The 14116-nt window shown below is 38.2% G+C and overlaps 1 protein-coding gene across 5 annotated transcripts in view; it reads left to right on the top strand.

Annotated features, from left to right (window-relative positions):
• The window catches only part of RUNDC3B (RUN domain containing 3B), a 167757-nt gene that overhangs the window by 143782 nt on the left and 9859 nt on the right, over positions 1-14116 (top strand). For all 5 annotated transcript variants that reach the window (XM_027539888.1, XM_027539886.1, XM_027539889.1 and 2 more), the window contains one exon: positions 6802-6923. In XM_027539888.1, the coding sequence (XP_027395689.1) occupies positions 6802-6923 (122 nt within the window). The remainder of the gene's footprint in view (positions 1-6801; positions 6924-14116) is intronic.

Below are 14116 nucleotides of genomic sequence, written 5' to 3'. Positions count from 1 at the left end.
TTTTTAAGTTTTCTTTCTTCATTTCAGAACTTGTAAATCGCGTTACCTTCTTTTGGCTTTTAGTCACTTTCCCATCGTGGTAATTATTTTCAGTGTCTTTATTGTCATATCTTCAGCTGATTTTTCTGATAGTTTTTCCTGCTCGCCCTCCATCTCCTTCGGTTCTCTCTCCCTTTACCTTCGTCCCTCCTTCCTCTGCTTCCCTCTCTTCTCCTCTTTTCTCTTCCTTTTTTTCTTCCCCCTCTGTCTTTTTGTTTTTTTTTCTCTGTTTTTTTTTTTTTTTTTTTTTAAGAGCCCTTTTTAAAATTTCACTGGTAGTACATGCATACTCAGTCGTGCCCAGCTCTTTGCAACCCCGCGGTCTGTAGCCTTACAGGCTCCTCTGTCCATGGAATTTAACCAGGCAAGAGTACTGGAGTGGTTGCTATTTCCTCTTCTAGGGGATCTTCCCAAACCAGGGATTGAACCCACGTATCCTGCATCTCCTGCATTGGCAGGCAGGTTCTTTACCACTGAACCACCTGGGAAGCCCTTCACTGGTAGAGCAATATATTTTTGTGCTTCGTAGGCCACCTTTCACTAGGTAATTAGTGGCCTGGCATTTCTACAAGGGATGTCTTAGCACAGACCTATTTCTGCCTGCTTTCCTCTGTGATTTTTCTCACTTCAGAGATAGAACTCAAAATAAATTTTTACCTTTTGTTGTTTAAAAAAGATTGCTGGAGGCTTTTATGTTTACTTGCCTGTTAGTTTCATTGATTGTTAGAGATAAATAGGGAAATATGAGCCAGTTATTTACAAAATCAATCAGTAGAACTCTCTTCATCACCTCCTGCACCACACTGAGTATGAGTCAGGGTGTTGACTGGGTCTTTCATGGATTGGAACCTAGTTCCCTTATATCCTCTGAAAGGTATAAATAACTACAATACATCTTATTATGCTAGTATATAATTTTATCTTTCTGTGACACATTTAATGTATGCAAAAATATTTATTTGTATTTCTGATTTATAATTGAAAACCTGAATTTATAGCAATACTTGGTATGCTTATCTATAATGTAAGATGCTCCTGCTTTTATAACTGCAAAAATATTACTATATCCTAACAAAATACTAGTAACTGTGCTTTTTAGTGCAATATCTATGTTGTCACTTTATATAGTGGGTGGTAAAATATTTTAGCAGAAAGACATGTACATACCACTGCCTGCCCCTAGAGCTGCCCACTGGGGAACCAGTGAGGGCATCCAAGTGGAAGATTTATTTCTGGGTTGCCTCCGCATGTAGTTATAGTGGCTGTCTCCTACAAAATATTGTAGTAGCAGCAAGAGTAATTGCAGTCTCAGAAAAAAAGGCAGCAAAACTGGCTGTTTAGAATGGATCCAGGTTTTGTCCCTCTTGACTTGGTTTCTCCGTTAGGTTAAGAAAGGATGCCCTTTCCTTCCTGGCACCATCAGTCTTTAATCTCGCCAGGCCTCTGATGTTGGCACTGCTTTCCTGTGACCCTGTTGCCAAACTGATATCCCTGAACAAAAGTACACACTCGGGGCGGTGCTGAGATGCCCGTACCTAGAGTTTAAAGTCAGGATTTGAACGTATTTCTGTTGCTTCCTTGCTGTTGAACACTAAGCGTGACTCCTTGCTTTTTGTTTCTGCACATGTAATACTGGGGTGGGGGTAATGCTTATTTAAATGGAACTGTGGTAAGAGTCATCGGAGGTAGTAAGTTGCCTGGCACCTAATCCCTTTCTGATAAGTCTTTATTTATTTATAGTCTATATAACCTTTTCTGTTTGGACTCTTGTATAGCCTTACATCTTTCATGTTTGGACAGTATCCACTTACTTGATATCCTGCTATTTCTTAGAGAGCTCTTAAAGCCCTATCTAAATTTAAAATGACCAACAAATTCCCAGTTGTTTGAAATAAATAATACCAACTTTTTCATGTAGAAATGGAGATTTTCATGTAGAAATGGATTTTCAGAACAGAGTAGTGCTGTATATAAATCATGTTTGAGACACATCATAGCTTTGCATCAAGATACAGTTTTTGTTCTCAAATTTATAATACAGGCCAAAGCTATCGAACTGACCTGATCACCAGTTCCTCTTCATTTTATCAGTGTCTTAAATAAGTCCAACAAACATTTGTGAGAAACTGCAAATCATGAAGGAGGTAGCCAGAGCCTCCTTAACAGGGAATATTAGCTCTCTTAATAATATGGAGAAAGAAACTGACGCTGTAATGAGTCATTGAAATTTCATGCTAAAGATATGGAAGGTCTATAGTTAACTTCTCCAGAGGCTCTGTAAATGTATTTGCCCACTTGGGTTTTAGAAGAAAGAGAGTGTGCTGTTTGATGTAATGAATTTTGTGGTAAAATGACCCGTTGGGTAACTTGGCTGTGATCACCTTGTCATGGAAGGACCCCTTTCACAAGAGATCTTAAATTTATTTCCATTTACTACACTGTTTATAAAGCTTTAAACATATCATTTCAAATTTATTTCTAGATTATTTAGACTGACAAGGTTAGTTATGCAGGATTTTATTATATCTCTTCCTTTATTTCAGACATAGGCAAATCATGTTAAAATTTTTTAAAGCATTACAGGCATTTAAGGCATTACTGTAAAAGCTCAACAATAAATAAATATATAACGCGCACTCCCTAACACACACACTGAGCAATTGATTCTTTTTTTTTCCCCACTAAGTTCTGTTTTAATATATATCTTTATATGCAAAGTCTAGGTCACATGAGCTTGTTAAGTATCTGGTATATAACTTGTTAGATTACCTGTTGCATAACTTTGTTAGATTATTCCCATCCCAGATCAGATCCATCATCACCATATAGATATTTTCCACTTACACTTTTTTTTAGTCTTCTAAATTTATCATTGTCTCCCAATTTGGCTGCCATTCACAAAATTATTAAGAATTATGAAGTCTTTATGCCCTTCATGATCTACTACTTAGGCCTATTTTTCTTAATGATTTCCAGTGCATTAGATATAATCACTTCATGTGTATTCCAGGTTCTCCTTCTCATGTGTGTCTAAAGCACCGAGGTTGTGGAAATCTTTTACAAATTACATTTTGTATTGACCTGACTCACATTTTGTCCTCTTTTAAGCTCCCTTGCATTTTTAGTAAATTAAAAGTTTATAGATGTTCTGCTATAACAAATGCTTACTTTGTTCCTTAAACATACGTCTGTGGAAATTAAACCAAGAATAAAAAGAACAGTTTCCATGCACGGTGATGCGCCTCTGTGTATAGATTGGGTGCATATATTTCTATTTTCTACATGTGGATAGTTTATTCTTCTGTTTATCACACTCTCTATTGTTCAGTGACTACCAGATAATGTAAATTATTACTGACCTCAAGATGTCTAATGGGCAAATAAGTAATGTAGATTAGCCACGACATTGTGTCTGCATTGATATGAAGTATAAGGTTGTAGAAAAATTTACTTATCATTGAATTGACTTATCACTCAGTTTCCTTTAATTTGCCTTTATTTTGATACCCAGTTCTATATATAGAAGTTTGAATTTGAGTGGTTTTTAAATGTTCCTATAGTAAGAAATTGAATGCTGTGAATTTTATTATGTCTCAAGTGCTCACAACAGTTCTTACAATTTTAAATTATATTTAACAATGTAATGGCATAAAACTGTGAACTTTTATATAGTTAATGCATGACTCTTACTATCTGGGTTCTTATTTTGATTAAGCTCTTGCTGTTTAAAAAATTCAACTCTGAGAAATAGCAGCAGACTGTTACCTGGTTTGGTGTATCTGGTGATGGTGGTGGTTTAGTCACGAAGTCGTGTCCGACTCTTGCGACCCCATGGACTGTAGCCTGCCAGGCTCCTGTGTCCATGGGATTCTCCAGGCAAGAATACTGGACTGGGTTACTATTTCCATCTCCAGAGGATCTTCCCAATCCAGGGATTGAACCTGGGTCTTCTACATTGCAGGCAGATTCTTTACCAACTTAGCTACAAAAGAAAGAGAGAAAGTGAAATTGTTCAGTCGTGTCCGACTCCTCGTGACCCCATGGACTGTAGCCTACCAGGGCCCTCTGTCCATGGAATTTTCCAGTCAAGAATACGGGAATGGGTTGCCATTTCGTTCTTCAGGGATCTTCCCAACCCAGGGATTGAACCCAGGTCTCCTGCATTGCGGGCAGACAGTTTACCATCTGAGGCCACCAGGGAAGCCTGACTTAGCTATGGGATACCCTTAAATCTTACAGTGTGGTTTTAGTGAGTATAGGATTCCAAGATAAGACTTTTAAAGACAGAACTCCAATAGACAGTTTACTCCATGACAAAATGTTTGTCAGATGGAGTTGCTGGTTACATTGCAAAAATGGTTAAAAAAAAAAAAAAACAAAAAACAGTGGTAACCAAAGCCATTCTTTGTCATTACTGAAAGTAGCTGAACTAGATTCCTGTCAGATGCTGAGAAATAGTTTCATGCAAGGAAGATATTGTATAGTACTGATAAGATATTCATAATATCTTATTCATATTCATGTCTTATTCATAATATCTTATGAATAAGGTGCTTAGTTTTGGCTTGGAGTTTTAATTTTTGCTTCACAATATCATTGTCTCCCAAATTCTGTTTTTATTTCCATTGGCATTTGGTGAAGCACATAAAGCCTGTAAACTCAAGGATTATTCCCGAAAGGGTAGAGAGGTCCTGAAGTCACTTTGGATGTGGAAGTGCGATTCTCTGAAAGTACTTCAGCAGGTCACTCAGGAAGCACACCCCTCACAGGATGTCTTCCTGCACTTTTCCCCCTCATTGGGTGACCCAGTCCTGGAGAGCCTGTAAATGTGTGCCACCGAGTTCTCAGTCCTTAGTCACAGAGACTTTTTAATTCTGGGTATTCCGTTGTTTGTAAATATTTCCATGCATACATTTTTAGTTGAATAATATCAATATGAACAAGTTTCCTATAGTGAAATAGCAGCATCAGAAACATCCTAAGCCTTTCATTTTAAAAGGCAAGTCTTCTACCAGTTAGACACAGAAAAATAACTTGGAAAAGAAACTTATTTATACCTTCCTTTATTAAATTCTTCCATTCCTGCTTTCTGCCATAGCTAAAGAAATAAAATTTTACTGGAAATCAAGGGAAATTGTCAGTGCTTTGATTAAATACAGTATAGTTTCCATGATCTGTCTAAGCAAACTGAGCTGCTGTTTAAGAAGGGCTTCTGATAGGAAGCCAAGTCTTTTCTTCTTACACTAGAGAGGAGATAGTGTAGTAATTATGGGGAGAGAATTAGAGCCAGGCTACCAGGTGCAAATCTCATCTCCTGTGTCCCAGTCCTCTTCTATAAAGTGGGCATGATAATGATTCCAACCTCTTCTGGTAGCCATGAGCATTAAGGAAGTTAATATATATGTACATGTAGAACAGCACCTACCATTTGGTAAGTGCTATATAAATATCGGGTATCATTTTTTGTTACATGTTATATATGTGTGTTATCTGTTATAGTTATCTCTGAAGTTTCCTACAGAGACTGTCTTGCTATTTAAAATTATGAGTAAGAACTTTTATACTCTCAACATTTGAAAAGTCATCACTGTGTAAAGTGAGAAAGTGCTCACATTGTAAGCTAGGAAGCTATTCTATCACCTCATCCTTCACCTCATTTCTTAAAGGATAAAACAAATGGGTGCCAGGTGTATGCCCCTCATACTTAATACACACACACCAGCTAAATCTCTGAGCCTCCTCTTGTATGTATGAACAGAGAAGAGCTATGTAATAGATCACTTAGATTATATATATTTTCTACAATATTATTATAACACTTCTAGGAAATTAGATAGGGTTTGACTGCCTTTGGAAATAAATGTTAAACCCAAAAAATGTGTTCCTCTTCCTGGATCATTTATATTTAGAAATAATACTGAATTTTGTCACATACCTGAAATGTCAGTAATACCACAGCTGCATGTATCTCTTTGAGTTGGTTTTATGTTGACAAAACAAATATGAGGAAGATTTGAACATTTACATTCATTAACTTTCCATTCATAACTGAATTTTCATCTGTTATAATTTATTTCCAGTGAATTTGTTTAATAGAAAATGGGCTCATTCAAGTTGATGTTTGGCAGAAACCAACACAATACTGTAAAGCAATTATCCTTCAATTAAAAATAAATAAATTTAAAAAAAAAGAAAATGGGCTCACAGGTGTCAACAGATGATGGAAGGAGGTTAATCATCTTGCAAGTGTATTAACAAACAGGTATTTTACTACCCAACATTTTTTAAATTTCTCAGTGACAGGAATTGATGACAATAATTTGTTATTTTTATGTAAAAATCATCTGTAACAGTCCCAAGGTATTGTGCTTAGGAGACAGTCCTCACAACAAAAGTTAGGCCAGTTTCAGTTTCATTTGTGTATTGAGAGACTTGAGACTTTCTGCACCTTTGACAACTGATAATGACCAGAAGTGCCTGTTTCTTTACTAACTTGATCATCAAAAATTGATGTAAGGAATTGAATTTGTTTGACAGGTTGTTTCTCTTTTCCTGTTTTAGTGGATTTAACAACCTCCAAAGAGGGCGGAGGGAAAAGTACAACAGTTTCTATTGCCGCCGTGATACAGATGAAGTTTTGGGGGCAGATGGGGAGAAATGAACCTGAAATTCAGTAAATTGGAGAAAACCATTAAAGAATATCTCTAGAAATTTTTTTATTGTGGGAAGAAGTTAAAGTAGTATTTCACCTTTGTCTTACAGAAAAAGTTATCAGAGCCTTGACCAGTTATCAGCTGAGGTTAGCCTTTCTCAGACTTCACTGGATCCAGGTCAGTCACAAGAAGGAGACGGAAAACAAGACACGTTAAATTTAATCAGTGAAGGTAAGAAAAAAAACCTGCTTGAAAATTATGATTTCCTGCACTGTACATGTTTTAATTGCTAAAGAATAATAGTGACATTTCTGTGAAGCTAAACTGCCATTATGATTAAAAAGGGTCAACTCTTGTTTTTATCTCATGTGTTTGTAGCTAAACTTCTCAAAAGATATTCTGTAGCTGTTAACCTTTATTTCCTCACTTCCTATGTTCTTTTTTACCCACTCCAATTTGCCTTTTTTTCCCCAATTTGGCTTTTGAGTCTCTGCTACTTACCAAAATGCATTTTATGAAGGTGATCAACCGCTGCCATATTGTTGACATCAGTCCTTTGTCATCAGCAGTTTTTGATCCAGCTGATGATTACTCATTCTTGAGTTCCTTTTGGTACTTCATTTTCTGAATATGCTGAAAAACTTGGGGGATAAACATAGAAGAGTCTTCTTTCCTGCCTGCTTTCAGCTGTGTTCTAAGTACCCCTCTTTCCATTGAGTTGCATCTTCATGAGCAACATGTTGATCCAGTTTCATAACTTTTGAGGCCACTTTCAATCGTATGATCACATTTCAGTTTCTGAGACACAGTCTGCTTGCTTTTAAACTTCAGTAGAATAGCTGGTTTGAAATTCTTTCCTTTCCCACTCCCACCCCTCAAGTATAGGCTAGGTGTGTGACTCTAACACTTTGGATTGGATAGCTGGTGCTGGAATAATCTGATGCTCACATATTTTTCCTCTACTCTTACTCTTCTCAGTTCCAGGCTTGGTGATGGGTGAGGGCTAGGGAAAAACAGACCCTTCCTTACTTCAGAGGAACTGTTTTCTTCTGTGCCTCCTCTCTTCTTTGTCGTCTTTGTTGCAGTAAATGACACCACCACAGGCGTTATCCTAGACGCTGCTCTTTGCCCTCCAACTGCAAGTCAGTTTGTTGGCAAGTTCTGTCCGCTTCCCACGCGACGCGTGCTGCGTGTGTTGATTCAGCCTCCCCATTACTACTCCTGTGGTCTAGGCCACCTGAATCAAGCCTCTGGGATGGACTGCTTTCCTTAACCATTAAGAACATAAATTGGAATCTATTTGCCACCCTCCTTGAAATTCTGTAACTGCTCTCAGTGCCAGTCAGAGTCAAATCCAAACTGCTTTTTGTGGCTTCCTCGTGATCTGGTCCTTGCCAGCTTCTGCCTCGTGTCGGTCCATTCTTTGGTTTGTTCTCCGCACCATAGCAAACTGACCTCCAGATTGTCCCTCCAGGCTGGCTTCTGCCTCAGCTATCTTAACACTTCCTTTGCCCACTGCCCTGAAACTCCTTTCTTAAAGTTTTCCCATGGCAACTTGTTTATCAGGTCTCTGGACAAATATCAGCTCTTTAAAGTAGTTTTCATTGGCTACCATACCTTAATTCACCACCTGTCTCCATGTCCACCCCATCCCAGGCACTTTACTGTACATATTGCTATACATTATGGTATGATTCTTATCTGTAGCTCCCCACTAAGATGTAAGCTTTTAAGGGTAGCTTCCTGGTGGCTCAGACAGTAAAGAATCTGCCTGCAATGTGGGAGACCTGGGTTCGATCCCTGGGTTGGGAAGATCCCTTGGAGAAGGGTATGGTAACCCACTCCAGTATTTTTGCCTGGAGAATTGCATGGACAGAGGAGCCTGGCTTGCTGCAGTCCATGGAGTCAAAAAAGTCAGACACGACTGGGTGACAAATGCTTTCACCACACATGAGGGTGCGGTATCTTATCCATATTTTCACCAGTATATTGCTAGAGTCTGATGAATTATAGATATTCATTAAATATTAGTTGATAGAATAAGTATATATAATAAATAAGTGTCATAGACTGTGAGGAACAAATTACTGGTAGTATAAAGTAAAAATTCAGTTAACCAGAAGTCTCAGGCAATGGGAAAATTGTGATAAAATGAATTTCCTGCTTCTTTTAAGATAGTTGTTGACATGTTCTCAAAGGGCCTTAGTCTGTTTTGCTAGTTTAGTAAACAGTGTATATTAAATACAAACGGATCTTTCTTTGATGATCTGAACAATAAAGGTAGCATATTAGAGGGTCGTAGTGGCACTAATGTCGATGGAAAAGAGTAAACTGTCATTATTTAGAGTGTGTATGTTTTAAAAGCCTAATGAATACTATGAGTGGATTTCTTTATGATGATTTTTCATATAAAAATACATTTGTTCAAACTTTTAATCTAATTTCTAATTTTAGGCATTTTAATATCAGGAAGACTATATTAATAATGAATATTTTTATACTATTAAAACGAATGTGAGACTTCCCTAGTGGTCCAGTGATTAAGACTTTGCTCCTCCACTGCTGGGAGTGTGAAGTGCGATCCCTTGTCAGGGAACTAAGATCCTGCATGCTGTGTGGTGTGGCCAAAAATAATAATAAAGTGAAATTTGTTAAGGACAAAAATAGAAATGAGTGGAGGAGGAGGGAGGAATGAATGGGTGGCACATACAGGACTTTTAGGGCCATGAAATGGCTCCAGTGATACTAAAATGGTAGATACGTGTCATTATCCACTGTGCAGCCCATAGGGTGGTCAGTGTTAGGAGTGAACCCTGATACTAACTGTGGACTCTGGGTGATGATTATGTGTTCGCGTAGGTTCCTCCGTTGTAACAATGTGCAGTCTAGTGGGGGAGGTTAATAGTGGGAGCCTGTGCACGTGAGGGGGTAGGAGGCATGTGAACAGTCTCTGTACCTTCACGCTCAGTTTCTCTGTGAACCTAATTACCCTAAAGAATACTGCATTGGTTTTAAGAATTCAAGGTAGCGCTTTGAAAAGATAAACAAAACTGATAAACCTTCAGCTAGACTCATCAAGGAAAAAAAGATGAGACCCAAATCCATAAAATCAGAAATGGAAAAGGAGAAGTCACAGCTGATACCACAGAAATGCAAAGGATCATAATAGATTACGGAAGCTAGTAAAATGGATGAGCAAGGGAAAAAATGGACAGAGTCCTCAATGTACAATCTCCCAAGGCAGAACCAGGAAGAAATAGAAAATACGAACTGATGCATTACCAGTAATAAAATCGAATCAATAATTTAAAAACTTCCAGCAAACCAAAGTCCAGGACCAGATGGCTTCACAGGTGAATTCTACCAAACATTTAGAGAAGAGTCACCACCTCTCCTTCTGAAACTATTCCAAAAAACTGCAGAGGAAGGGACACTTCTGAACTCATTCTGTGAGATCCGCATCACCCTGATACCAAAACCAGACAAAGATATCACACAAAAAAGAAAATGACAGGCCAGCATCCCTGCTGGACGTACATACATTACAGGTAGTACTCTGATCAAAATGCAAAAGAGTCATAGAATTTGTTAATTTTTTCTTTAAAGGGGCCTTTCACCTGGGGGTAAATAAACCATCTATTGAACAGCTCTTGGGTGAAAGAGAAATATAAGTTGAAAGTACGTATTTCTAAAAAATGCCAATGAAGACTCTGCATAGCAGACTTTGTGAGATTTACTTGTCTGTGACCAACCTAGACAGCACATTAAAAAGCAGAGACATTACTTTGTCCACAGTGGTCCGTCTAGTCAAGGCTGTGGTTTTTCCAGTGGTCTCGTATGGATGTGAGAGTTGGACTATAAAGAAAGCTGAGCGCAGAAGAATCGATGCTTTTGAACTGTGGTGTTGGAGAAGACTCTTGAGAGTCCCTTGGACTGCAAGGATATCCAACCAGTCCATCCTAAAGATCAGTCTTGGGTGTTCATTGGAAGGACTGATGCTGAAGCTGAAACTCCAGTACTTTGGCCACCTGATGCGAAGAGCTGACTCATTTGAAAAGACCCTGATGCTGGGAAAGATTGAGGGCAGGAGGAGAAGGGGACGACAGAGGATGAGATGGTTGGATGGCATCACTGACTCAATGGACATGGGTTTGGGTGGACTCCGGGAGTTGGTGATGGACAAGGAGACCTGGCTTGCTGCGGTTCATGGGGTCGCAAAGAGTTGAACATGACTGAGCAACTGAACTGAAAAAGGGAAGAAAATAAATGAGTTTTCCCAGCCCCTAAAACTAGAAAAAGAACCAAAAAGTAAATAAAAAAGCACAAAGAATAAAATAATAAAGATAAAATCACAAGTTAATGAGATAGAGGATAGAAAAGATATTTACTTAATAAATCAAGAAACCTTTTTAATTAAAAGAGACCCAGATAATTCAACCATAAAGGGAGGAAAGCAAATAAAAATTAAGGGAATAAGTATAACCTGATAAATACAGTATAAAAAATAAAAAAATGATAGGTCAATACCACTTATAAAAATTTTAAATAATGTATTCGTGAACAGAATCTAGCACCACATAAGGAAATGATACACCATGATCAGGAACATAAGATTGATTCAGTATTAGGAAATCTATTAATATGATACACCATATTAATAGATCTGAGATAGAAAAGATTTATCATCCACAGATGCCAGAATACCCTGGGCAGAATTCAACACTTGCGTGACAAACATTCAAGACAGAAGACCTAAGTAATACTTACCTTACATGAATATGTATATATGTGTGTATGTCTGTCCTAAAACCAGCATCCTAATGGGGAAATGCTGAGATACCCATTGTTTCTACCACTATTTAACATTATACTGGAGGTTTAGCCAGTGCATTTAAAGAAGAAACTTCTAGGGACATGAGAACTGGATATTAGAATTTATAGCATGAATCTGGGAAGCACAGATAAATAACACTAATTTAGACAATAAAAAAAAGCCTTGGAGCTTCTCTGTGGTTAAGAATCCACCTTCAGGGGACACGGGTTTGATCCCTAGTCCGGGAAGACCCCACACGCCACAGAGTAACTAAGCCCGTGTGCCACAAGTACTGCGCCCACAGCTGCAGGCTCCTGAAGCCCGCATTCCTCGAGCCTGTGTACTCTGGCTCTGTAACAGAGGAGCCCCTGCTGGCTGCAATGAGAGAAAACCTGTGTGCAGCAGCAAAGGCCCAGCACAGCCAGAAATAGAAAACTCAAAGATGAACTGCAAAGTTTAAAAAGCAAAGTCTTCTAAAGTAACAGGATATCAAATTATACAGAAATCAGTAGCCTTCACATGTGGTACAGATAACCAGTGACTCTCTTAGTAGGGAAAAAGAAAAACTTTTTAAATAGCAGAGAAGATAAAACATTTAGGCATTGTACATTTCTTGTTAAATTTTTTCCTATCTCAGGAGAGCACTAACCATTTTTAAGAAATATAAAAGCAGACTCAAGTGAATGGAAAGAAATACTTTCGAGTTTTCTCCAAGTTAATGTAAAGTTGACACAATCCTGCATATGCTTTTATTTTCTAATCCAGTAAATTTATCCTGGAGATATACTTAAGTAGCACAAAACTATGTATATCCAAGGTTATTCTGTCCACTTAATACTTGTTTACATTCTGTACTTTTCCCTGAATGCTTATCACTTTGAAGAATTTCTCTAGCTACCCTCTTTTTAAAATTTAACTTTTTATTTTGAAGTAATTATAGATTCACATGCAGCTTAATATATAATACAGAGATCTCCATATACCCTTCACTCAGTTTTCCTCCTGGGCAACATCTTACAAAACTGTACAATATCACATCTATGAAATTGACAGCATAATCCCCTGATTTCACTCAGATTTACATGTACTCAGTCGTGTGTGTTTTTAGTTTATGCCATTTTACATGTGTCGGTCCATGTATACACACCACCGTTCAGACGTGGACCGTTCCTTCACATAAGGGATCCCTTATGCTGCCCTTTATAACCATACCCACCTCCCTCCCAGCCATGCCCTGCCTCTGCCCCTTCCCTAACTCACAGCAAGCACTAATCTGTTCTCTGTTACTATAATTTGTCATGAAATTATGAATAATATTGTATAATAAAATCATGAAGAGTATTAAGATAGTACATGGACTCTTTGAAGAGTATTAAGATAGTACATGGACTCTTTGGATTGGATTTTTTCACTCAGCATAATTCCCCTGAGATCTGTCCCAGTTGTTATGTGTCTGTTTTTTTTATTGCTTTTTGAATTTTTATTTTTGCTTTTTTTATTGCTAAGAATATTCCATGGTATGGATGTGCTATATCATTTTTGTTTTGTTTTGAAACCAGTCATTGAGAGACGTTTGGGTTGGTTTACACTTGAAGACTGTAAAGCTGCTACCGTTGACTGAACATTTGTGTTCCCCTAGATTCATCTGTCGAAACCAGATGTCTAGTATGAGAATATTAGAACGTGGGCGTTGGGAGATGATTAAGTATGAGGATGGAGGCTTCATGAATAGGATTAGTGCCCTTAAAGAGAGACCCCAGAGAGCTCCTTTCCCCCTTTAGTCTTGTTAGGACAGAATGAGAAGACTACTGTATAGAAACCAGGAGACAGACTATAACCAGAGACCGAATTTGCAGTGACCTTGATCTTGGATTTCCTAGTTTCCAGAACCATGAGAAACAAATTTCTGTTGTTTATAAGCCACCCAGTTTATGGTATTTCTGGTACAGCAGCTGAAATGGACTAAGCTGCTATGAACCTTTATTTACAGGTTTTGTGTGAGCCTAAGTCCTAATTTCTCTGGGATAAATACCTAGGAGTGCAGCTGCTAGGCTGTATGGTAGTTGCATGTTTAGGTTTTTAAGAATCTGCCCAACTATTCTTCAGAGTGACTGTTCCGTTTTGTATTCCCACCAGCAATGTATGAGCAATCCATTTGTCCACATCCTTGCCACCTTTCGGTGTTGTCACGGTTTTTTATTTTAGCATTATTATAGGTGTGCAGTACTATCTCACCATGGGTTTAATCTGCATTTCCTGATGGGCTTCCCAGGTGGCTCAGTGGTAAAGAATCTGCCTCCCAGTGAAGGAAGACACAGGAGACATGGGTTCGATTCCTGGGTCAAGAAGATCCCCTAGAGGAGGAAATGGCAACCCACTACAGTATTCTTGTCTGGGAAATTACGTGGACAGAGGAGCCTCCTGGGCTAAAGTCCATGGGGTCACAAAGAGTCGGATACAACTGAGCCACTGAGCATGCATGATGGCAAGTGACGTTCATTTTTGTGAACTTACTTGCCATCAATATCCTCCAGTGAAATATCTCTTCCTGTCTTAGTCTATTCTCGACTTGAATTCCTTTTTTTTTTAACTGTTGAATTTTAAGAGTTCA

This window comes from Bos indicus x Bos taurus, chromosome 4 (genome assembly GCF_003369695.1).
Source record: "Bos indicus x Bos taurus breed Angus x Brahman F1 hybrid chromosome 4, Bos_hybrid_MaternalHap_v2.0, whole genome shotgun sequence".
Taxonomy (NCBI): Eukaryota; Metazoa; Chordata; class Mammalia; order Artiodactyla; family Bovidae; genus Bos; species Bos indicus x Bos taurus.
The sequence above is the reverse complement of the archived record's forward strand: the minus strand, read 5'-3'. Positions and strand labels throughout refer to the sequence as shown.